General features: G+C 63.1%; 3 protein-coding genes across 7 annotated transcripts in view; 2 read left to right on the forward strand and 1 right to left on the reverse strand.

Moving 5' to 3' along the window:
- The first annotated feature begins 359 nt into the window (after positions 1 to 359).
- GMPPA (GDP-mannose pyrophosphorylase A) lies at positions 360 to 5,265 on the forward strand. 3 transcript variants are annotated; one of them, XM_086751446.1, is made up of 13 exons: positions 366 to 566; positions 646 to 743; positions 836 to 939; positions 1,331 to 1,523; positions 1,659 to 1,718; positions 1,855 to 1,985; positions 2,122 to 2,136; positions 2,751 to 2,885; positions 3,063 to 3,160; positions 3,296 to 3,342; positions 3,441 to 3,533; positions 3,625 to 3,793; positions 3,874 to 5,265. In XM_086751446.1, the coding sequence occupies exons 1-13, from the start codon at positions 524 to 526 to the stop codon at positions 3,972 to 3,974; spliced, it is 1,287 nt and encodes a 428-aa protein (XP_086607572.1). In that variant the 5' UTR covers positions 366 to 523; the 3' UTR covers positions 3,975 to 5,265. The 3 variants fall into 3 exon arrangements, with proteins under 3 accessions (XP_086607570.1, XP_086607572.1, XP_086607573.1); XM_086751447.1 differs by lacking the exon at positions 2,122 to 2,136 and having other exon boundaries at positions 371 to 566; XM_086751444.1 differs by lacking the exon at positions 2,122 to 2,136 and having other exon boundaries at positions 360 to 566; positions 3,063 to 3,342.
- An 853-nt stretch (positions 5,266 to 6,118) lies between these two features.
- Positions 6,119 to 10,728, reverse strand: LOC104487368 (rac GTPase-activating protein 1). 3 transcript variants are annotated; one of them, XM_086751135.1, is made up of 17 exons: positions 10,644 to 10,728; positions 10,321 to 10,523; positions 10,097 to 10,233; positions 9,824 to 9,902; positions 9,570 to 9,623; positions 8,879 to 8,956; positions 8,410 to 8,524; positions 8,235 to 8,239; positions 8,005 to 8,193; positions 7,628 to 7,789; positions 7,412 to 7,507; positions 7,138 to 7,339; positions 6,953 to 7,058; positions 6,664 to 6,796; positions 6,478 to 6,580; positions 6,246 to 6,363; positions 6,119 to 6,170 (listed from the first exon to the last, which is right to left on the reverse strand). In XM_086751135.1, exons 1-17 carry the CDS (start codon positions 10,726 to 10,728, stop codon positions 6,119 to 6,121), a joined length of 1,917 nt encoding a protein of 638 aa, XP_086607261.1. The 3 variants fall into 3 exon arrangements, with proteins under 3 accessions (XP_086607261.1, XP_086607262.1, XP_086607260.1); XM_086751136.1 differs by lacking the exon at positions 8,235 to 8,239 and adding an exon at positions 8,606 to 8,608 and having other exon boundaries at positions 8,005 to 8,165; positions 8,404 to 8,524; XM_086751134.1 differs by lacking the exon at positions 8,235 to 8,239 and adding an exon at positions 8,606 to 8,608 and having other exon boundaries at positions 6,246 to 6,580; positions 8,005 to 8,165; positions 8,404 to 8,524.
- Positions 10,729 to 18,546: 7,818 nt separating this feature from the next.
- ASIC4 (acid sensing ion channel subunit family member 4) overlaps positions 18,547 to 22,219 on the forward strand; it is a 60,597-nt gene continuing 56,924 nt past the window's right edge. The window contains exon 1 of the mRNA XM_086751422.1: positions 18,547 to 19,200. Within this exon, the coding sequence (XP_086607548.1) occupies positions 18,547 to 19,200 (654 nt within the window). The remainder of the gene's footprint in view (positions 19,201 to 22,219) is intronic.

The following is a 22,219-nucleotide window of genomic DNA, read 5'->3' on the forward strand; positions in this document are numbered from 1 at the left end:
TCGCCGGGAGGGGACAAGGTGGTGGGGAGGGGAGAGGGCAGAGCAGCCCCTGGCACCTCGGGAGGGTCCCAAAATCCAGGGACCCGGAGCCGGGAAGTCTCCCAGGCGGGGCCGCGTGCGGGAAACCTGCGGAAGGAGCCGGGGAAGCTGCGCAGCGCCGGGGCGGGCGGGGGGGGCCTGGCGTCACGAAGCCAAAACATGGGGTGCTGGAGGGCGGGGGCAGGCGGGGGGGCCCTATAAATACCCGCTGCCCATATGAGGCCGGGCCCGACGGCGGTGGGGGGGGGGATTCGCTCCGGTTACAGCCCCCGCCGGGCACCGCTCCCCTCGCACGCGATGGGCGGGCGCATGCGCAGTCACCTCTTGCCGGCACTGCGGCGCCCCCTGGCGACGGTGAAGAAGTGATGGGCTCGGGCGGTGAGAGCCGTGCGTGCTGACGTGTCACAGCCCACGTGTGCGGAAGCGGCGGCCAGGCCGGGGGAGACGGGAGCGGCGGTGGCGGCGGCCGGGGAACGGAGCGACGATGCCGCTGAAGGCGGTGATCCTCATCGGGGGCCCGCAGAAGGGTAAGTGCGCCGGGCCCGCGGGGTGTTCCGCCAGCACCGGGCCCCTCCCCGCCCCGCCGACCTCCGCTCTGCTCCGCAGGGACCCGGTTCCGGCCGCTCTCCTTCGAGGTGCCCAAGCCGCTCTTCCCCGTGGCCGGGGTGCCCATGGTGCAGCATCACATCGAGGCCTGCGCCAAGGTACGGGGGGGCCAGGGACGAGGGGCCGGGGCCGCCCCACCTCGCCCCCCCCCTCCTTCCCCACCTCGCCCCCTCCCTCCTTCCCTCCCCAGGTGCCCGGCATGAAGGAGATCCTGCTGATGGGCTTCTACCAGCCCCACGAAGCCCTCAGCCGCTTCCTGGTGTCGGCGCAGCAGGAGTTCAAGATCCCCATCAGGTGGGCAGGAGCGACGTCCCCAGGGTACCCGTGGTGGCACGGCACAGCCCAGCCCAGCCCCTCGCCCACCTGACCCCGGGATGACAGCCCCCAGGTGGGGTGCAGGTGGGCCTTGTCCCACCATGGATGGGCACAGCTGGCCTCCTGGGTTAGTTTTGCCGAATTTCCCTTGCCCTGGGCCCTGCCCCAGCTGGTTCCTGCTCCAAAGATGCCTTTCCAGCACAGCTCCAAGCCAATTCTACTTCCTTCCCATGGCCAATGTCTACATGAGCCCCATTGTTGCATGGCAGGGTTATGTCTCTCCAGTCCCTACCACTCCTTCCCTGCAGCCAGGCGGTGCCACCAGACCCCTACTTCCCTAAGCCCTCCCTTTTCCCTGCTTGGCTCATAGATATCTCCAGGAGTACGCAGCGCTGGGCACGGGTGGTGGCATCTATCACTTCCGAGACCAGATCCTGGCAGGTGGTACTGAGGCCTTCTTTGTCCTCAACGCAGACGTGTGCTCAGAGTTCCCCTTGCAGGAGATGCTGGACTTCCGGCAGCAGCACGGGGACGCGCACAGCTTTGTCATTCTGGGTACCACAGTGAGTGGCAGCGCTGGGGAGCAGAGGACCAGCGGTCCTCTGCCGTGGGGATGTGGGGTCCCTGGGTGTGAGCTCTGGGTCTCACCTGCTCTGCATCCACCCGCCCACTGCTGCTAACATGTCCCTGCTCTGCAGGCCAACAGGACGCAGGCGCTGAATTATGGCTGTATTGTGGCGAACACAGACACACAGGAGGTACCAGAGGGCCTCGGGGAGCTGGGCACAGCGTGGGCAGCAAGTGTTGCACTGGCTGTGTAGGCGCCTGTTCCCAGCGTGCCACAGAGGGTGTGACACCAGGCGCAGGGATTCATGCCTCTTCCCTCGCCTCCAGGTCCAGCACTATGTGGAGAAGCCCAGCACATTTGTCAGTGAGATCATTAACTGTGGCATCTACCTGTTCACACCTGCCATCTTCCAGCACATCGGCAACGTCTTCCAGAGGAATCAGCAGGAGTTAGTGCTGTAAGTAACCCTCATTGCCCCGCGTTCCTCCCACCCCACTGCTTCCCGGGGCTGCAGCGGCACGCTCATCCTCCATTCTTTCTCTATCTTCTCTTCTCCTCTGCCATCACTCACTTGTTTCCTGGTCCTGCACCAGCTGTCCTTACCTTGGGTAAGTCTCCCTCTATGTCTGCAGTGGCTGCTCTGTGGGCTGAGTTGTCCCTAGTGATAATGCATGCTTTCCTCCCTGCTCTAAGCCACTCTGCAAGGCTGCTCTTTTCTCTACTTCCCTCCTGGCCAGCTTGAGACTCCCTTTCTCCCTTCCTGTCCTCTCACCCCATCCTCATTCAGCTCTGAAAAAGGGGCTGAGCGAGCCTTTCACCTGGGAATGCTCTGCTCCCCGCTCCAGCTCTCTGCACCAACAGCCTGTCATCTGACATCTCCGCCACCACCGCCTTAGCCTGCACAGCTGGATCTTTTGCTCTGGAGCAGGGGCAGGATCTATTGCTCGTACGCCCACCTGGACTGGGTGGGGCTCTTGCACCATCACCTTCTGGCTGGGAGCTTGGTTCAGCTGGCAGAGCTGAACACTCTGCCACTCTGGGGCTCAGTGGGGCTGGGCAGGCTGAGCCTGACGCCTGGGGCTGTCCCTGCCTTTGGGGAGAAGTGCCTGGCTAGGAAAGAGACCAGGATCACTGGAGCCCCCAGATTTGGGGAGGGTAGTTGCTGGAGTCCTTGGCTGAGGCCATGACTGGAGTGGGTGTCTAATGGGCCTCTCGCTTGCAGAGAGGAGAGCTCCAACGGCTGGCAACGTGCAGAAGTGATCCGGCTAGAGCAGGACGTTTTCACGGCGCTGGCTGGGAGCGGCAAACTCTATGTCTACAAAACTGATGGCTTCTGGAGCCAGATCAAGTCGGCTGGGTAAGGGCTGGAGCTAGAGCTGGTGCAGCAGCAGCATCAAGCAGTCTGTACTAGAGCTGGGAGAGGACAGTACCCAGGCAGGGCCCTGGGAGTGGGTGGAGCGTGCTGAATTCAAACCCTTCTCTGCCCTCATAGTGCCAGAGAGGTCGTAACAGTCATTTGCTTTTCCTCCCCTAGCTCTGCTATCTATGCCAGCCGCCTTTACCTGAACCAGTACAGCAAAACCCACCCAGAGAGGCTGGCCCAGAACAAATCTGGAGGCCCTATCATCCGAGGTACCTCTCTGACACCCCCCATTGCTTGGGGGCTGCCTAAGGAGGCAGTGGGACCTGTGGGCAGGACCACTCCTGATCTGAGAGGGGGGTGTTCCTGTGAGCTGCTTCCCCTGATGCAGCTGCCTTTTATTACAGGGAACGTGTACATCCACCCGACAGCCTCCATCAACAGCACTGCAGTGGTGAGTGCAGGCCTGGGAGGCCCTGCAGCAGGGTGATGCTCGGGGGTGCTGATGGTGCCATTGTCCTTGACCTCATCTCCTCCCTCTTGTCCTCACAGCTGGGCCCCAATGTCTCCATTGGGGAGGGGGTGACAGTGGGAGCTGGTGTGCGTGTGCGCGAGTCCATCGTCCTGCACGGTGCCTCACTCCATGTAAGTAGGGTTTGCCTGAAGGTCAGGGTGTCAACCCCCACCCCTTGCAGGGAGGCAGCAGCACCCTTTGTCTCTGTCTCCTTCCCCCCAGGACCACACCTGTGTCCTCAATACCATTGTGGGCTGGGACAGCACCATTGGGCGCTGGGCCCGGGTTGAAGGAACACCCAGTGACCCCAACCCCAACGATCCTTATGCCAAGATTGACAGCGAGACCCTCTTCCGGGACGGGCGCCTCACACCGTCCATCACAATCCTGGGTATGTCCCACCCGCCCCAGCCCCGCATAGTGGGGCGGAGTCTCTCCCCTTCTGCTCACCCCCTCGTGCTCTCCCCGCAGGCTGCAGTGTCACCATCCCTGCTGAGGTCGTTATTCTCAATTCCATCGTCCTTCCTCACAAGGAGCTGAGCCGTAGCTACAAGAACCAGATTATCCTGTGAGTCAGCTGCTTGCTGGGTTGGGGGAGGGAGGGGGGGCATTGCCAGCCCCCCCCTCCCTGCTTGTGCCCCTCAGTGAGAGCCCATGCTGAGGCTTCACCTCCTGGGAGGTTTCCAGCACCCCCAGAGGGGTAGGAGCAGGCCAGGAGCCCTGCAAGTGCCCAACTCCTCCTCCAGATAGACATTAAAGCTGGTCAGCATCGGCCTTGCGTGCTGCTTCTCTTGCAGCCCAGCGACCAGCCCTGGAGCAGGGTGAAGGCTTTGGGGACAGCACTGGGCCCTGGCACCAGGCTGCATGCTTGTGCAGGGAGCCCTGGGCTGAGGCTGTTGAGGGAGCACTTGCTGCCTGCAGCATCCCAGGTCCTGAGGTTTGGGTGTTTCGCCACAAAAGGGCACTACCAGCACAGTCTTGACACCCCTCACTAGGCTCTCACTGCTCTGCAAAAGCTGCTGTCTGTAGCTCCCTGTCCTGCGTAGGCAACCTGCCCTGCAGGAGCTGCTTGTGCAGGTCCCAATTTCAGCAGCGTGGTTGCAAGAGCCTGAGCTGGGCTCCTGCCTAGCGCTGGGGAAAACAGAGTGGCGCTGGGCTGTCCTAAGGGCACTGGCACACGAGGGCTGGGTTGGACAGGCAGGCTGCTGGCCCTGGAGGGAGCTGCACAAAGCACCCCTTCCCCCAGCACAGCCTCAGGCTCGCTGTGAGCCAGGAGAGCTGCCAGCCCTGTCAAGCCCATTCCCATCAGGCTGAGACCTGCACAGGCTGCCTCGCAGGGCTCAGGGTGACGGCAGCAGGCCCCTGCCACCCTGGTGGGCCAACAGTCTCCTCCACACCAGCACGGGTGTAGCGTGCAGGGCTGGCTGCATGTCTCCCCTTGCGCCAGCCATGCCTAGAGCGCACCAGAGCAATTGTCTTATGTGCGAGCAGGTGGCAGAGATCTACCACCTCACTGTGCCTCAAAACCCATTTTAATTGAAGGCAGCTCCCTGCCGATTGCGGCACACGCTGTCTCTGGTAACCAGCGCTGCCCTTCATCCACTTACCTCCCTGTCTTCTCCGGTGGTGGAGCTCTGTGCTAAAGCCCTGCGCTCCGCTGACGGCTCCATCACGCCTCTCACCCTCAGCGAGGCACTGCATTAGGGATTCTCCATCCTTCCAATACCACCCCGGCTCGGTGGATTTGCAGTAAATCCTTGCTCCCAGCCCTGTGCCTTCCTGTGCCAGTTCTCCTGTGGTCCTGGGCGGAGATTAGCTGTTCTTGGCTTTAAACACATTAAACTCCTCCAGTTTTGCCTCTGCCTTCAATGTGCTAATTTCCTTGCCTGCTAGCGAACACCCCTGCACTGGGGGAAACTGAGCCAAAGGGATTGTACATGAATTTTCTCCCATGTCCCACATCTGGCCTGGGTTTTAGTAAGGACAGAGGTTTCTCAGCTGCTGGACTCGGCCCTGGGGCAGTTCTCAGCCCTGTTGTGCAAGGCCCCCTTTCCCTGAGCTCCCCTGGTAGTGGCTGGCCCTTGTGCAGAGTTATCTGGGGGAAAAGCTTTTCCTGGACCTTTGCCTCATCCAGCTTCCCTCTCCTGGAGAGAGCTGTGCATCGCAGCTTTGCTCGGACTTGCAGCTCCAGCGCCGGGGCTGGAGGGGAGGAAGGAGTTAAAGGGGCCTCCGCCGAGGTGCCAGGAAGTCTGGAAATGTTTTAAGGTTGTCCAGCCTTGAGCAGCAGCAGCTCTGGTTACTTGAGGCCAACATCTGGGCTGAAAGAGGGGCCTCCCGCATCCTGGGCCGCAGGGCAGGGAGAGGAGGGCTCCAGCTAGGGAAGGAGAGGGCTCTGCCTGCCTTCCCTGCCCAGCAAAAGTAGGGGGTTTGGAGAACACTGCTCACCCCTGCTGTCAGTACAGCTCAGTCAGGCTTTGTCATGCCAGTGAGCCCCAAACCCTGGCAGCGGCAGGGAGGGACAGAGACCAGCCACAGCCAGGCTTGTTTTGCTGCAAACATTTAATACAAACCCAGGGTTGGAGCAGCCTCCCCACCACCGCGGCTGGGCAGAGCCAGCCCTGCTCCCCAGTCCCCAGGGAAGCAGAGCAGGGCCCACAGGCTGCCTGGTCCCGCAGGCTTCACTCCTCCGTGCCAGCTCTGAAGCTGCTGCTGCGGGCTACACCAGAGAAGGGAAGAACCGACCCACCTTTTTCGGGGCCGGCCCCTGCCTGCGTGGGGAGAGATGAGTCAGGGGTGCAAAGTGAGCTCCCCTGGGCCCCCCACCCACCCCTGACAGCACTCACGGGGGGCGGGCAGCCGTGCCCACGCAGCTCAGCAGGGTGCTGGGGAGGCAGCAGGTGCCGCCTGGGCTCAGCTGGCCAGGCTTGGGCTCCAGGGAGGTGATGGATTGGAAGAACGGCTCTGTGGGACAGAGAGGGGGACAGTTACCACACCCCAGCTCAGGCACAGGCACCCAAGACCCTTCAGCAGCCACAGAGCAAGGGCAGGGAGAGGGTCGGTGCTGCTGTGCCTCACCATGTTCACCCCCCAGGGCTGGCGTTGGCATCAGGTTCTCCTGCTCTGTCCCCATGAAGCCTCTCCAGAAGTCGGGTGGCAGTGAGAGGAGCTGAGCCACCACCTGGGCAGAGCGGGATGTAGCAATGGAGGATGACAATGCCAGCAGTGCCTGGGGCACAGCCCATGCCTTGGGGACCCCCTCACCTTGCACTGCCGCGGTGTGTCCTCCATGATGGCGAGTGGCGTAGGGTTGGCCGAGCTGTGTCCCACCAGCGTGGGACCAAACACGCGGGACAGGTTGAGGACATCCATCTTGCAGTCCGGACTGTGTGACACCCTGCAAGGGAGGGGGCAAATGGTGTGAGCATGCTGCCTGGCCACGAGGCCCCTCATCTCCAGCCCAGCTTCCCCACTCTGGGGCACCGAGCCCAGGTGAGGGGCAGGGACCTGGGGACAGACCTGCAGGAGCCGTGTGCCGGGACGAGCCCCTCACCTGAGCAGGTGCAGCATGAGGAAGGCCAGTGTGTCCCTGTTGGCTGGGGGCAGCTTGCTCACCATGTGGCGCAGGGCTGTGCTGCAGGCAGCATCATCCAGAATGTCTGCAGCCACACCGCAGAGGGTTGTTAGGGGAAGAGCAGCCCCTTTCCCCCCCCACCCCTCCTCAGGACCCCCGCTCACCGGCAGCCCGCAGGAAGGCAGGGTGAAGGCTGAAGGTGACCAGCGGCTCCTTGAGCCCCCGCAGAAAGTCCTTGAGCACCCCACACACCACGTGGATGTCAGCCACGCTGCCCAGGGCGGGCAGCACACCTCCAGCCTGCAGCAGCCTCTGCTTCCACTCCCGCACCAGCGGCTCCGCGCCTGGCACCCGGTACAGCCCTGTCTGGGGCACAGGGAGAGGCGCTCAGCCCTGCGGGGACCACGGCATCACCGCCCCCACCGCCTCAGCCCCTACCTCTGTCAAGCCTCGCTTCTCCACCTCGGTCACACACTGCACCACCAGCACGGGCACCAGGGGAGGCGTGGAGGGGGCGAAATCAGCCAGCACGCCCTGGGGGGGGAGGACAACACCGACCCGCTCTGTGACCGCCACCCAGCTCTGTGGCCAGGGGAGGCAGCCCCACAGGGACATGGAGCAGCCCCCAAGCACCTCTGTGCCCTCCCCTCTCACCTCACGGGGCCAGGCATGGTGGCGAGGCCGGGGCACGCAGGGGCTGGGGCACTGCTCCCGACACTTGGGGTGCAGCAGCAGCTGGCACTGGCGGCACTTGATGGCAGCCTTCCCAAAGCGGATGCGGGAGCCGCAGACACCGCATGGCTCCGGGCGGATCACCTGGTGAGAGGGAGCAGAGTCAGGGCTCCTCTTCTTGCAGGTACCCACCCCTGCCCCAAACCGCCCTCCTGCTGCCTCCATCCATCCCCAGTGCAGGCAGAGCTGGGGCGGGGGAATGGAGGAGAGCTTTGCCCCTCCACACCCAGACCCACTCCCCATACTCAGCTCCCTTCTCCATAGGGGCCAAGAGGAGGGAGAGAGGCTGGGGCACGCACCGTTTTTGAGGTGAACTGGTGCTGGAGCTGTGGGAGGCCCTGCGGAGGTGAGTGGAAGGGGGCTGGCGCTGGCTGCCCTGCGGAGCTGCTGTTGGTGTGGCTCTCCGGCCCCGGGGCACCGCAGCCCGGATCCTCGCTGGTGCCCCACACCGGGGTCAGCTCTGCAGACAGAGGAGGCACTGGAAGGGGCTCCAAAAGGCAAAACATCCCACCTCCCAGGGAGCCTCTGCAGCATCTCAGCTGCCCTGGGACAGTGGCATTTGGCAGGTCCAGAGGACCCTGGTACCCCCATGGTGGGGACAAGCATGCCCCAGCAGATCCCCTCCCTCCCCGCGATACCAGCCCCCCAAGGCCGGTCCCGCACCACCCATGAGCCCCCTCCCCAGCCCCTCCCATGACCTGGACGCGTGGAGACACGGTGTCCCTGGCGAGAGCGGCGTTGCAGCACCAGAGCGGTGGGCAGGAGGCTGCCAGCAGGGCCTGGGATTTCAGCAGGAGGGGGCACAGGTGGGACACTCACCTGTCGAGATGGGTGGCAGTGAGAATGTGCTTGGCTGCAGCCCCACAGTGCTCCAACATCTGCCCATGAGCTCTGCCCCACCTGCTCCCTGTCCCTGTGGTCCTGCATAGCCCAGGATGCTGTCACCATGAGTATGAGGGGGGGATACAGGACACTGGTCCAGCACAGCCAGGGATGCTATTTCCACAGGGACCAGTGGGATACAGGCTGCAGGGCAAAGGCATCCAGAGGGGAGAGCTGAGCACCCCCAGACCCCACAGCACCACAGACCTGGAGGTTTCAGTGTTGCCTTCTGGCACCGGGGCAGCCCACACACCCCATCCCTGCCCAGGGCACACCAATGTCCCTACTCACAGTGTTGTGGGGTGCCACGGAAGACCGGTGCCGCTTTGCCACCACCACGGGGCCAATCTGAGGGGCCAGGGACACACGCTGGGGACAGAGCAGATGGGGTGAAAGGTAGGCAGGGACTCCATCCCTAACTCTGCCCACCCACCTCAAGCACCCAAGCCAAGTGGTTTCAGCTCCACTAAAGGTCTTAGTCTCAACCCTGCCCCCCAGCATCGCCCACCCCACACCAGGCACCACGGGGACCTGTGTGCACCCAGGCCTCCCACCTGGGTTGGAGCCAGCCCTGGGGCTGGGGGAGGCCAGGCCTGCAATGCAGAGGTGTGAGCAGAGCAGGGCGCGGGACGCCTGCATGTGGGGATGAATTATTGAGGAGCCCAGCTGGGCCACAGTGGAGGGTAATGGAGTTTCTATTGATCGCGGGAGGTTTGCTGAGATGACGCTCTCAGCCCAGCATCGATAAATTAAACCCCCTGCCAGGCTCCTTGTTGCCTCCCAGGCAGGGATAGAGAAGTATCTAGGTGCCCTAATCCTGCGTGACCCAGGGCCAGCACCCCAGCCTGGTGGGACAGAGGGTCCCACAGGCACGGTGCAGGAGGGCAAGAGCAGACCTGTGGGATCCTTAGCCACAGAGGGGCACAGACCCCACCTCAGCACCTGCCCGCACAGCTGCTGCATCCCAGCATTTCCCTCGTACCTGCCTCTCCTGCGCTTTGCGCTTCAGGGTCCGCACCACCGTCATATCAACGTCCTGAAAGGCAGCAGGGAGGCTGGGGTCTGGCAGGGCTGCACGGGTCCAGGGGCATCCCCCCCAGCATCCATGTTCCGGCGGCAGCCCACCCTCAACCACGGCCATGCAAAGCAGCCGCCCCACTGTGGGAGTGGGGCAAACCCCCTCTTCACTGCTGGAGAGAAGCCAAACCCTGGGACTCACAGCAGGTTGCTCCTTACCACATCGTCCTCAGTCTGGTCGTAGCTGATGTCTGAGTGTGACAGGAGGGACTGGCACGACTCATCCACTGCAGATGACCTACAGAGTGAGCTGGGGGTCAGCCTGGCCAGGGCAAACCCCGCCTTGGCCAGCATCTATTTGTACAGCCGCTCCTGGGAGCCCAGAGCTGACACCTCCACAGAACCCAAGCGTCCCAGTGCCCAGCCAGCCCCTCAAGCCCAGTTGGCGTGAGGGGGAGAGGGGCTGTGGCAAGGACCACCAGCCCTGCTCACCTCCTGCCTGGCACCAGGGCTGCCCCAAGACGCCGACCGGCCAGGGCACTGAGGACAGAGCACTGCTCCCCACTCAGCATCCCACTGCCCCACGGCTCCCGCATCAGGGTCTCCAAGACCAGCTGAAGTTTGCGCTCCTGCAAGCGAAACGGGGCAGCAGTGAGTGAGCCAGGATCCCTGCAGCTAGCCCCGCAGGGTAACCCTGCAGCCGGCCCCCTCTCAACCTGCTTCTCCAGCTCAGCCTCTGCCCGGTGCCGCTTCTTCATCTCCACCTCCACCTGGTTGCGGGCATGCTTGAGCTTCACCTCCAGCGCAGCCCGCTCGGCCTCCACGCGGGCCAGCTGTTCGCGGGCCCACCGTCCATCCCGCTCCAGGCGGCAGCATCTCTGGCGCGTTGCCTCAAAGCACCGAGCAATCTGGACGTAGTCTAGTGGGAGACACAAGCAAGTGGCTAGCTGGGATGGGGGGACCGGCCCTCAGCTCCCTCCGACGGCAGCAGAGCCGGGGGTCCCGGGATGCCCCAGGCCCAGGGGCTGCTCACACCCACCTTCCTCCACGCTGCCGCCGAGCTCCAGCAGCTTCAGCATCCGCTCCAGTCGAGCCAGGAGCCGGCCGCAGCGCTGCCGCAGCATCCCGCCGCCCTGGGACGGAATGGGACCCCCCCCCCTTTTTCCCGGAGACCCCAACCTCAGCTCCCGCCCCACACTCTCCCAGCCGCCAGGGCCCACCGTGCGGCCCCGGACGGCGCAGGCTGCGGGGGCGAGGGGCCCTCCCGGCCGGCCTATGTGGGCCGGGGGCTGGGGTGGAGCCCCGCCCGGCTCCGCCTCCGCCTCCCGTCCGCTCACCGGGGCCTGGCCCCCGTCCCGACGGCTCCCGACACGGGGGAGCCCAGCCGGGAGCCTTGGGTGTGGGGTGCCCCGGGGTGCGGAGCAAGAGCCTGGGACAGGATGACGGTGCTGAGTGGGGGTCCCCTTCGGGTGTAGGAGATGAGAGCACTTGAGGGGTGCAGGGAGTGCTTTGGGGATGCAGGGGCGTCGAGCGGGAGCCCCGGGCGCGGGGTGCGCGGGGAGGTGCAGAGGTGCGGGAGGGGGATGGCTCCCAGCCCCGCTTCCCTCAGCCCCCTCCGCTCCCTGAGGAGCCGGTGTCCTTGTCCGCCGTACTCCCCCACCGCTATGGAAAGCGGCTGGCGGCTGCCGGGCGCGGTGGGGACCCCCAGAAGGACCCCCGTGTCCTGCAGATGGAGCCACCTCCCCGCCTCAAAGCCCAGCCGCTGCCCGCCGCTGCGGAGGTCCCGTACCCCGCGGGGGTCCTGTACCCCACGGGGGTCCCCTGCCCAGGGGCTCCTCGGCGCACCCCTGGCGCCCCTCTCCCTGCTGCCGCCCCCCAGGTCCTGGTGGTCCTGCGTCCCCCCGGGGGGATCCAGGCGGGTGTGCGGGGGGCCCAGTGAGCGGCAGCTCCCCCTCCTCGGTGCCTGTCCCGACTTGCTGTGAATACCGGGAATAGCGGCGCGGCTGGGCGTGCAAGCCCCTGCGCGCACACCCACGCACACCCACACCCCTGCACAGTCGCGGCCCCCTCGCCTGCCTCTGAAGGGGAGAAGGGGGTTTTGCACCCCATGGGCGTCTGGCAGCGGATCCCCCCCAACACCCCGCTGCATCTCGGGCGTGACTGCAGGTTCGACGGTGCCTGTCCCACACAGAGCCGGGGCAGTGACAAGCGAGGGGCATGGGGGAGCACCTCCACACCTCAGGAAGGTATCTGAGGTGCTCAGTGACAAAACAGCCTGGGTTCATCCCTAGCTATGGGGTCTGGGCATGGACCCCACCCCGAGGGCTGAGGCTCGTCAGCGTCACTGTGGGGCTGTGTGGTGCTGGGGACACCGGCTGGGATGCTGCCTGATGGGGTGCTGCTGCCCTGGGCCCCAGGCAGTCCCAAGTGGGGTCCCCCTTGGGGACAGAGCCCAGTGAGGGGCTGGGATGGGGTGGCAGCACCCCGAAGGGCTGAGCTCCCTGCTGCGCTGGCACACGGGGAGCAGAGGGTGCCTCTCAGAGAAGCTCTTTCCTCCCAAGGTTGAATATGAGTCAGGTTTTGGAGTGGCTTTAATTACTGCCGGATCGATAGGCTCAGCGTGGCCAAGCAAAATCCAACTGCAGCCCCGAGGGCCTGCTGGGCCCTCCCTGCGTGCTCGCCTCCCCAGTGCCTGTGGGCCCAGCACCCAGCCCCGGGAGACGGGACCCCATCTCACACATGGAGCCAGCACGCCGCTCGTTCAGCCCTAGGAGGGGACATGCGTCCCCTGGGTGCAGGGCAGCAGATGGAGGTGCCTCTGGCCTCGCAGGACACGGCCAGTGCTGCCCAGGGAGGGGATCCCACGCAACCCTGAACCCCTTCCCTCACCCAATGCAGGGAGTGGGTCAGTGGCCCCTGAACGCACCCTGCACCCTGGGCACAAGCCTGGGAGCCCCCAGGAGGGCAGAGCCGCCCTGGCTTCAGGCAGGCAGCCCCTCTAGTGCCCAGGGACGAGTAGGGGGCACTCACCACCCACCCTGTGCCCCTTTGCCTGCTCCCCCAGCCTCCAGCCACCCTGACTCGGCCAGGCGCTGCATAAATAGCTGTTTGTGTCTCCGCTCGGCCCCTGCGTGGGAAATAATATCGGCTGATGGAACATAATGCCCTGCTTCACATGTTCAATTTTATCATTTTCCGAGGCAGGCAATCTTCGTTTAAAGCTGAATGGGTTGGGGAATGTTAATGAAGCGCCGGCGCTGCTCTGCACCACGCTTTATCTCTGAGAATAATTTGGGTGAGCTCGGAAATAGAGTTCCCAGTCCCAATTCAAGCGGCGGCAGCACCGTGTGTGCCGATAAAAGTGTAATTCCTGTCCAGCGCGTGGCCCTGAATACATGACAACTTAACCCTTCAGGTCCCACTGGGATGCTGCTGCCCGCAGCTGCCTGCCTGCATTGGACCCAGCTGCCCTGCATGCCCAGCACCAGCCTGGGTGCTGGGCCCAGGCAGGATGGGATCCATTGCTCTCGCTTGCCTGGGCCACGGCGTGAGGCGTGCAGCCCGGGGAAGAGAGATAAGAGGGCAGGAGCAGAGCTGGAGGAAATCAGTTTCCCTGGACAAATAGGACCCCACAGGCAGATCTGCGGCAGCGCCAGCCTGCAGGGTGCCTGGAGATGGGGGCTCTGCCAGGATGGGGATGCCCCAGATCCAGGGGTGCTCCAGATCCAGGGATGCCCAGGCATGGGGGTCAGGGAGGGATGGGGAGAGGCGAGGAGCCTGAGAGGAAGCAGAGGCTGGGCTGGGGGAGGAGGCTGGAGGGGAGAAGGGGCCAAGGGAACCGCCCCACATGTGAGCACCCCACCCCAGAGAGACTGACAGAGCAGTGTGGGCGCTCATGGGTCGAGGGCACATGCCTGCCCCGACGGTGAGTGAGGGGCTGCCCCAGGAAGGGCCATGGGCCCTGATGCTCACTGAGGGAAGTGAGGCGAATTTGCAGGAGGTGTTTTGTGGTCTGCAGAAGGAGAAACTGAGGTTAGCAGGAGCAGGGAGCTTGGACCCCAAGGAGAAAGCCTGCAGTGTTCTGCCCAGTCCTGCTCTGAGCCTGGCCACGGTGCTGGCTCCAGCTCCTGCCAGCTGTGCTCTGGCAGCGGGTCCCCGCATGGGGTGACCCTGGGGCCCTCCCCGTCTTGTGCGCAGCTCCCCTAGGCTCCAGACACAGCAGGCAGCTGTGCTTGGGGCAATGCAGCACCCTCCCAGAGATGGTCCTCCGTGTGCTGGACCACCCCACCCCAAAGATGCTGGGCAGGGAATGTCTTGGCCCAGCGAGGTCAGCAGAGCCCCTCAGATGCCAGCTTGGGCCCCTTCATGGCGGGGCAGCGAGTGGGTGCTGGGACGGGGACGGACCCTTCCCTTGGGAACGAGCAGGGAGGGCAAGTTTCCAGCACCGTTAATCAGGGCTGCAAGAGCCGGGATTAATGTGCACTCCAAGGCTCTCCAGTCCCAGCTGTGATCCAGCCCTCTACTCTCAGCCGGAGCCGCCTCCATGCGCTGAATTATCAGCCTGAGTAATTAAGTGGAGAGCTTTGTTTTAATGCAGACATCTGATGCCTTCACACCGAGGAGCACAACAACTGTCGCGGGTGTTTATGCTCCGTGCAACACATCTGGCTCGCAGGGAGAAAATCCATCTCCGCCGCTGTGTGAGATTAAAGGGAATGCAGCCTGGTTGCGGAGAGAGGAGGGATGGCTCGGCAGCCAGCGTGGCAGGCAGGATTCATCCCCCAGCATCGCCCCACTGGCTCCTCGAACCCCGCTGGCAGGAGGCTGGGGTCCAGAGCTGCCCAGCAAAGCACACATCCCCTCCACTCCTCAGTGTGCAGAACGCCCTGCGAGATGAGAGATAACTATGGGCTTGGAGATAAACGGAAATAGGGCAAAATAAAACATGGGTTTATCGGAGGTAGATGATGCCTGGCTCACCTGATACTTGCTGCTGATAAGAGAGCTGGCTTTTGGGGGAGGAGGGATGCAGATCTCAAACCAGCTGCTGTACCATGCAGAAAATTGTTGCTTTGCACAGATTAGGGGATTAGCACCAGCGCAACGAGCTGGAAGGAGGCTGCTGTGGGAAGGAGCCAGGCTACAGGGAGAGAGGAGACACCAGGAGTGGGGGAGGCTGTTTCTGGGACCACTGTGAATGCTCCTTATTTATGAAGACAGAAGAATGCTTCTTCTGTCGCCCCAAAAGTGGAGGGCATGGAGGGTGAGCTTTCCCTGGCATCCTGTGGCTCCTGGGGACCCCACCACTTTGTGGGTGCTGCCAGCAGAAGGATTCCCTCACTCACTGCCCCGTGGCAGGGCTCTTTCCGTGAGGGAGCCCGCCACCGCCTCCAACACCTCCAGCCCCTGGCTCCTCGGCACTGCTGGGACAGGGGAAGGGGCTGTCGGGGCTGAAGGGGGCAGCAGGAGGGACTCCTCGGTGAGAGGAAAGGAGGTTCCAACTGAGAGAGTAACTGCTGCATGCGGTGCTCCCAGTGTGAGCATCAAAGGAACCCCATCGGGAGAAACCGTTCTCAGGGAGAAACGCTCCAGGTGGTTTCCAGCTAAAGCCATGCTCTGGGCTGCTCCCCTGCTGAGAAAAATATATTGAAATTTGGCCTGGGACCTCTGACCCTGGGCTGATCTGGCTGAGGAGCAAATGCCGTTGTGGTTGAGCGAAGCCGCCTCGACAAAGCTTGTCCGGCTCCCCGCAGCGTCGAGCAGCTGGGGCTGGCGCAGCTCCGCTCGCCGGCGGGGCTGCCCGTGGGATCTGGCATTGGGAGATGCTGCTCCTGGGTGCGGGGACACTCGAGGGCCTTCGGCAAAATCCAGTGACAGAAATGGTGCTGGGGGAGTTGGAAAGAGCAGCGCAAAACCAGCTGGCTCTCAGGGTAATCTGAGACTGGGAAATTCGAGCTCAAGCAGCAGGGGCCGCGCAGCCACCTCCAGGCAAGCAGGCTGATTTATTGCCTGTACGAGCCCAAATTGCCACCCATGCTGGGCAGAGAGGCAGGACCAGATTCCCCGCCTGGAGATGCTTGTGGTGGATCAGAAATGCTGTGCAAAGGAGACACATGGGAATGGCTTGAGACATCCAGGCCAGCCATGCCTGGCTGGGCATGACCACTGCCCACGCTCAGTGCCGCTTCCCACCCAGAGCTCTGCTCCCGTCGCAGGAGCAGAAGAGCCCTGAAGCTGCAGGATGACTCTGGGCACGTGGAGGTGGTGGCCCTGAGTGGGTGCAGTGGGGGCATTGGGTTGGCTACAGGCACTGCCCCACGGGGACTGCACACGGGGCTGCGTCCAGCTTGTCCAGATGCGGCCCTGGTGCTGTCTCCCACCTCGGGAGCTAGGGCACTGAGCAGGAGCTGCGGCATGTTCACCTGGAGTGGGAGATGAGGAGCTGCCCCCGCCAGCACCGTGTACACTGCTGTTGCATGATGCCACCATGCTCCCCTTGTACCCTAGAGCCACCCCATCTCCCTCCTCTCCCATTTGCTGCACCCAGCCCAGACAGGGAATGGCTGTCCCTGCCAGCTGGAATTAATTCCCAAAGATGCTATATCAAATGCTTTAATAAAAGCCTGATATATCACACCTCTTGTCTCCTCTCCATCGATTAATTTAGCAATTTTACCCAAAAAAGGCAATCAAGTCGGACTGGGCAGATTTATTCAGTGTGAGCTCCAAGCACATATTTATTGCTCCCCATTCCGCTGCCCTCGAGGTCCTCAGAAGCATTTTTCTCTTAATATTTGTTCTATTATTTTACTAGGATGAAGTTCTGTTGATGGGCAGTAATTGCCTGGACTTCCCTGCCTTCCCATGATGAAGATTGGTACCTTACCGGCGGCTGCCTCCTGCTACCCTGCTCTCCTGTCCTTCCCCAGCAATGTTATCGACTAGGAAAGTTCATTAACAAGCTCCTTAATGACTTCAGCCGTGCCAGCCCAGCCCACCACGCTAACCTCTCCCGTGGTTTCCCTTGGTGGCTGCTTGCAGGAGGAGACATGGCAGGATGTTTTCTGCATCTCTGGAGCCACATGGATGCGTGGATGCCCGTGCCTCTTCTAAAGCTCTGCTGAATCCCCTCGCCGGCAGATGCTGTCCCTGTGTGGGCTCTCATCCCCCCATTTTTGGCCACCGATACATCTGGGCAGGGAATGCAGGGGAGGTCTAGGTCACCAGTGGTGGGGAGATTTTGGGGATGGGAGCATTCCCGAAGCCTCCTGACCCCCCGGCAGGTCTCCCCTACGCCGGCGTTTGCTCCGCTGCATGCTGTCCTGGCGCTGGCAGCCTCATGAGCCGGGCTGGCGCTGAGCCAAGTGCGATGCCGGGATTAGGGACTGCCTCCTACAAATGAGCTGTTAATTATCATAATCTGGTAATTGAGAAAAATCTAATTATGCAAAGCTAATGGATTTAGAGCTGTGCTGGGGAGCACAGACCGGGGGAACGCAGCTGGGCAGGGCCAGCATCGCCGGCCCATGGCTGCAGGCACCTCGCGGCCTTGCAGCACCTTTCGCTCTGCTCTGGGGCCCGCTAGGTCCCCAGCCAGGTCCCAGCATCAGCAGGAGAGAGCCCAGCCCTCTCGCCCTGCTCCAGCCCCACTAGGGAACACTTCCTCCCTGTGCCCGCGCATCTTCACCTCTGGTTTCCCCGTCTTCCCTCCCGGGAGGCTCTCGTGCCCGGTGTGGGGAGCAGGGTGGGGGAATGCAGCCTTCCTCCCAATCTGGGCATCCCCTGTGATCCCAGCCTCTCCTCATTGGCCCCGTGGATGCAGCTCTGCTCTATGTGTCTGCTCTGCGCCCGCTGCCAACAGAACAGCGTTGTGGGACCTGCCCAGGCGCGTGCATGCGTGACGAGCCCAGTAGGGAAAGGCAATATCTTTTATTAGACCAACTGACACGATTCAGAAAGGGAGATAAGCTTTTGGGCACACTGGTCCTTCTTAGTGCCCACAAGCAACTGTTTTCCTCAGCTGTATCGCTGGCCTCATAAAAGATATTGCCTCTTCTTGCACACCTTGAGGGCGAGGGATGCTGAGCTGGGCTGGCCCCAGCACCGTGCCAGAACTCCTGGTTTCGAGGCAGCGCCACGCCGGAGAGCGTGGCAGCATCCCTGCCATGGCACATGGGTGGGACCAGCATCCAGTGTTTCTCAGAGTCTGTCACTGCCCCTCAAGTGCCTCTGTCACCCCTCAGCTCTGTGCTTGTGGGAGCCTGACCCCTCGCGGCTTTTGGGTATCCTGGAGGAGCTGCTTGAGCCCAAGAGTGGAGGAGCTGTGACAATGACAAGAGTGACACTCGGCACCTCAGCTCCTTGGCCAGCCCCATGTCTCAGAACTGTGCTCCTGTGAGGCTGGTGCAGAGCTTGAGGTCCCCCCACACTCCCATGGCCAAAGAGCCGTTGCCCCCGAAGATACAACTGCCCACGGCACCTCTCCTGAGCCTGGGGCTGATGCAGCCTTGCCTGGGCAGCTCCTGCGTTCCCTGGCAGGGGGATGTGAAGAGTTTGCCCATCTCTCCCTCCCCAGGGAGTCCACGCTGAGTGCACGGAGATGGTGGAAGCGAGCAGGACTCCAGCTAATTGCCCGCATCCCCAGGGGACAGGCGATGAGAGCACCCGAGCTTTCCAGGACGTTTCAGCCTCTGGCTCCGGTTCCTGCAGGATGTGGCCATCACTAAGTACGTCTGTGGTCTCAGCACTTTAGCGAGCTTCCTGCTCGGGGCAGGGTGCAGCCAGCACCGCGCCGTGCCAGTCCCGCCCCAGCACTGGCACATGCTGCTTGCTGCACAGCCCAGCCCAACCACTTGCCTGCCTGTCACCACACCAGCGGTTTGCTCCTCAAACCTCCTCCAGCACCTTGGGCTGCACTAGGAGAAGCAGAGCTGAGCAGCAGCATGTGGCTGGAGGAAGCCCGAAGCCCCCCCATCCACCCCTGGGGTCCCCCCCAGCCCTCATCAGACCTTTCCGAGGGGGGATGCCCCACCGGGCACCCAGCACACAACGCCCCGGACCCGCAGCAGCGCCCATACAGCCTGGAGGAGTTTGCTGTTCGTTCCACCCTCCACGGCATCCAGCACATCTTCCGGCACCAGCGCTACACCACCCGCAACCTGCTGTGGCTACTGGCCTTCCTGGGCTCGCTGGCTCTCCTCATCCATGCCTACACCAAGCGCATGGACTTCTACTTCCAGTACCCCCACAACACCCAGCTGGAGGAGGAGACGGCACACAACAAGACCTTCCCTGCCGTCACACTTTGCAACCTCAACCCTGCCCGCTTCTCGCAACTCTCTGGCCATGACCTGTACTGGGCAGGGGAGATGCTGGGTCTCCTGGATGGGGCTGGCCGGCTCCTGGCACCGGAGAGCACGGAGAGGAGCAGGCTGGAGGCTCTACTGGGGACACTTGCCATGAGCGAGGAGGAGAAAAGCCGCCCCTTTGACCTGGAGGAGTTTCACGGGCGTGTGGGCCATCAGTTAGACCTGGGCGAGATGCTTGTCCGCTGCATGTTTGGCGGTGAGGAGTGCAACGGCAGCGACTTCCAGACGGTGAGTGCCTGGTGGGGCAGGGTGTCCCGGGGGGCAGAGAGGGATGGGCACGGCCCCTGCGTCTACACCACACCCTGAGGTACTGCTGGGGTGCTGACGAGGGGATTCTAGCCTCCCGTGGCTGGGGATCAGGGAAGGGGAAAGCTGCTGGGGTCAGTTTCGGCAGGCTGTAAGGCTGCCTGCTTTGATGTGGGGTTTGTCAGGGCTGGGGCAGAGCCCTGTGCAGAGCAGAGGTGTGCCGAGCTGGAGATGCTCTGTCAGGGCTCGTGCCGTGAAGCCGGGCTGAGGGGCACAGGGAAAGGACAAGTTGGGGACCTCAGTCCTGGGAATCGCCCAGCCCGTCCTTCCATGGCACTAGGGGAGAGCCAAGCTCCGGAGGGCTTGCTGAGGGAGAAGGCAAATCCCTGCCTGGAAGGCTTTGGAGGGGAGCAAAGCATAACCTGTCCTAGAAGAGCAGCTTCCCAGGGGCACCAACCAGGCACCCACCACTGCTGTGTCGGGGTCTCTCGGCTGGCAGCCGCTGGCAGCTTGGCAGATGCAGAGCTTCGAGTCGGTCCCTAATTTAGCGTGACGTCTCCGCTCATCGCACTAATGAGAACAAAGCGGGGCTGCCGCGCGGGGCCCTGCGACCAGGTGTCAGGCAGCTGGCGAGAGGCACAGCCGCACTCAGGGGGAGCATCGCCGGCGAGCGGGGACCCGCAGCCGCCTGCGTGGGCCAGCTCATGCAGGGCCGTGGCCGCTGCCAGAGCCAGGCTCCTGCCACCGTGCCATCCTCCATTGTCGCCTCACCGGCCGTGGAGACCCCTGTGCCCAGCCGGGTGCCGCAGGGCTCGGGCACACATCAGCCCGCTGCGCCAGAGCCAGGCGAGGATGGCACAGGGATGCGGGCAGGGCAGAGGCGATGGCCAAGAAGAAGCCACCTTCTCCCTTCTCTCCTCTTTGCTCCTGAGTCACCAGCTGAGGATTACAGGGCTGTAAACAAGGGGATCAATGGTGCTGATGGGAACATTTCCCGGCGATAGCTGTGGCTGGTAAAACACAGCACAGGGGGAGGAAGGGGAGGCTCTGCTCTCACAGCTGTTAACCCTTCCCACCCGCAGCCATATGCTGGTGGGCTTGGACTCGGGGCTCACTGGGGGTGGACTGGGTGCTCCAGGCCAGGGCTGGGCACCGCGTGGGGTAGAGGCTGTGCCCCAAGGGCAGCAGCGCCAGTGGCTCGGGGGGCTATTGCAGCCCCGGGGATACCCGAGGCAGGCACCCTGAGCAGAGCCAAGCTGATGCGCAGTAGTGTGCCTGGCCCAGGCAGGGTGCCCACACAGGTTTCCTTCACCTTCCTCGGACATCTCCCAGGGCACCTCTACCAGGGATCCCAGCCCTGCCTGTTCTTCGCTACCATCCCCCTGGGAGGAACGAATGCCCCAACATGCTCCAGGCTTGGGCACCAGCCCTTCCCTGAGCTCACCCCCCTGCCCATGCCACCTCGCTGCCAGCCACCTTGCTGCCCAACTCCGTGTACAGGCAGCCCTGAGCAGGCCACCACCCCGGCATGCACACCTGCCTGTCCCATCACCACAGCGTCGATGGCTGCATGTGCCATACATGTGTCCCTGCCTTGGCGGGACTCCCCATCACCAGTGCCACCCTAGGGCACTGCCCTGCCACATTGTCCCATGCCACATGCTATCCCTACAGCCTGAGCAGGACACGGGCAGTGAGTGCCTGACACTCGAGCAGATGCCTGCATCCCTCAGCAGGCATGGCCTGGCTGCGGTGCCCTTCGCATGCCCTGCTCGGGACTGGCAGGTAAATGTCAGCCTATTTTTATCAGCTCCCCTACGAGGCAGCTGTTCCTTCCGTTCGGGTGAGCATATGTGCCTCTGTTTCCCATCCTGCTGGGGAGCAGGGTTAATCTCCCTGAAATTCACCTTCCCTGCTTCTCGGAGCCATCCTCCTTGGGGCTGGGCAGCGGGGGATCATGGACTAATCCTCCAGAAATGAGCTGGGCTGCGGTGGGCTTGGTGGCTCCCGAGAGCATCACCTGCAAGGCCAGCTCCCTGCTCCAGGCTGGCAGGGGCTGCATCCTGCCTGCGGCTCAGCCAGGCTGCACGGGGCCTGGCTGGCTGCGGAGGATGGAGAAGGTTGTGGAGGGACGTGGAGCTCTGAGGATGACCCAGGCAGCATTGAACAGCACAATGTGTAGCCAGCAGCACAGGTAACGGGGCTGCTGTCGAAACACCACTGGCGGGCTCCGTCTCGTGTAATTATACCTGTTTCCAGCGGTCTTCCCGGCCGGCGCGGTCCAAGGCATCGCCGAGGGGCTGGCGTGGCAGCCGCAGCCATGCGCTGAGTGATGGTGTGTGTAATAGCAGGGCTGGCGGGTAACAGCAACCTTGGAGTACATCAATAACCCCGCTCCCTGATGGATGCCGCCCTCCCCTCTCCTGGCACAGCCAGTAATAAGTTACAGCAACGCCTGCCAGTCTCCCCACCGCACCGGCACTGGTAGCACTGGGGCTTTTGGCAGGACCAGGGGGTTGCTGTGCAGGTCACCCAGGCACCCTCACCTTCACTCCCACCTTCGTGCCTCAAATGAGAGCGGAAGTTTTAATGTTCTATTAATACTTTTACCCCCTTAAATTATTGATCTGAATTTACAGCCAGAGCTGCCAGCTTAACAACAGGCTTTCTCAGGAATCAATCTGGGATCTGGCACAGGAGATGCTGAGTAGAGGGGAGGGTGTGGGGGCAGCCGGCCTGGATGGGGGCATAGTGCGGGGCTGGGCATGAGGGCCTCCATGGTCCAGGGCTCCGAGAGCACCCTGCTCACCTTCCGCCTCCGCTGAGCTGTCTCAGAATGATGCTCTTAGTGCTTTTCCTCCGCGAATGCCGAGCCCAGCCCCTTCCTTCCCAGCTGGCAGGTGCCAGTGGGCCCTGGGCAGCCGGCGGGGATGGCATCGCTATCTCTGCCGCCCAGCCGCTGCCTGGCTGCTCTCACCCAGCTGCCTGTGGGAGCATCCGC

This window comes from Chlamydotis macqueenii, chromosome 6 (assembly GCF_036417535.1).
Source record: "Chlamydotis macqueenii isolate bChlMac1 chromosome 6, bChlMac1.mat, whole genome shotgun sequence".
NCBI classification, from domain to species: domain Eukaryota; kingdom Metazoa; phylum Chordata; class Aves; order Otidiformes; family Otididae; genus Chlamydotis; species Chlamydotis macqueenii.

Bases quoted from the DNA above. Each gene is read 5' to 3' on its own strand.
- GMPPA (XM_086751444.1), top strand. From the start codon at position 524: ATGCCGCTGAAGGCGGTGATCCTCATCGGGGGCCCGCAGAAGG. The intron at 567-645 runs GTAAGTGCGCCG...TCTGCTCCGCAG, and splicing joins CATCGGGGGCCCGCAGAAGG to GGACCCGGTTCCGGCCGCTC. The intron at 3,534-3,624 runs GTAAGTAGGGTT...CCTTCCCCCCAG, and splicing joins TGCACGGTGCCTCACTCCAT to GACCACACCTGTGTCCTCAA.
- LOC104487368 (XM_086751134.1), bottom strand. From the start codon at position 10,728: ATGCTGCGGCAGCGCTGCGGCCGGCTCCTGGCTCGACTGGAGCGGATG. The intron at 10,234-10,320 runs GTTGAGAGGGGG...TTTCGCTTGCAG, and splicing joins AGGCTGAGCTGGAGAAGCAG to GAGCGCAAACTTCAGCTGGT. The intron at 7,508-7,627 runs GTGAGAGGGGAG...CTCCCCCCCCAG, and splicing joins ACCATGCCTGGCCCCGTGAG to GGCGTGCTGGCTGATTTCGC.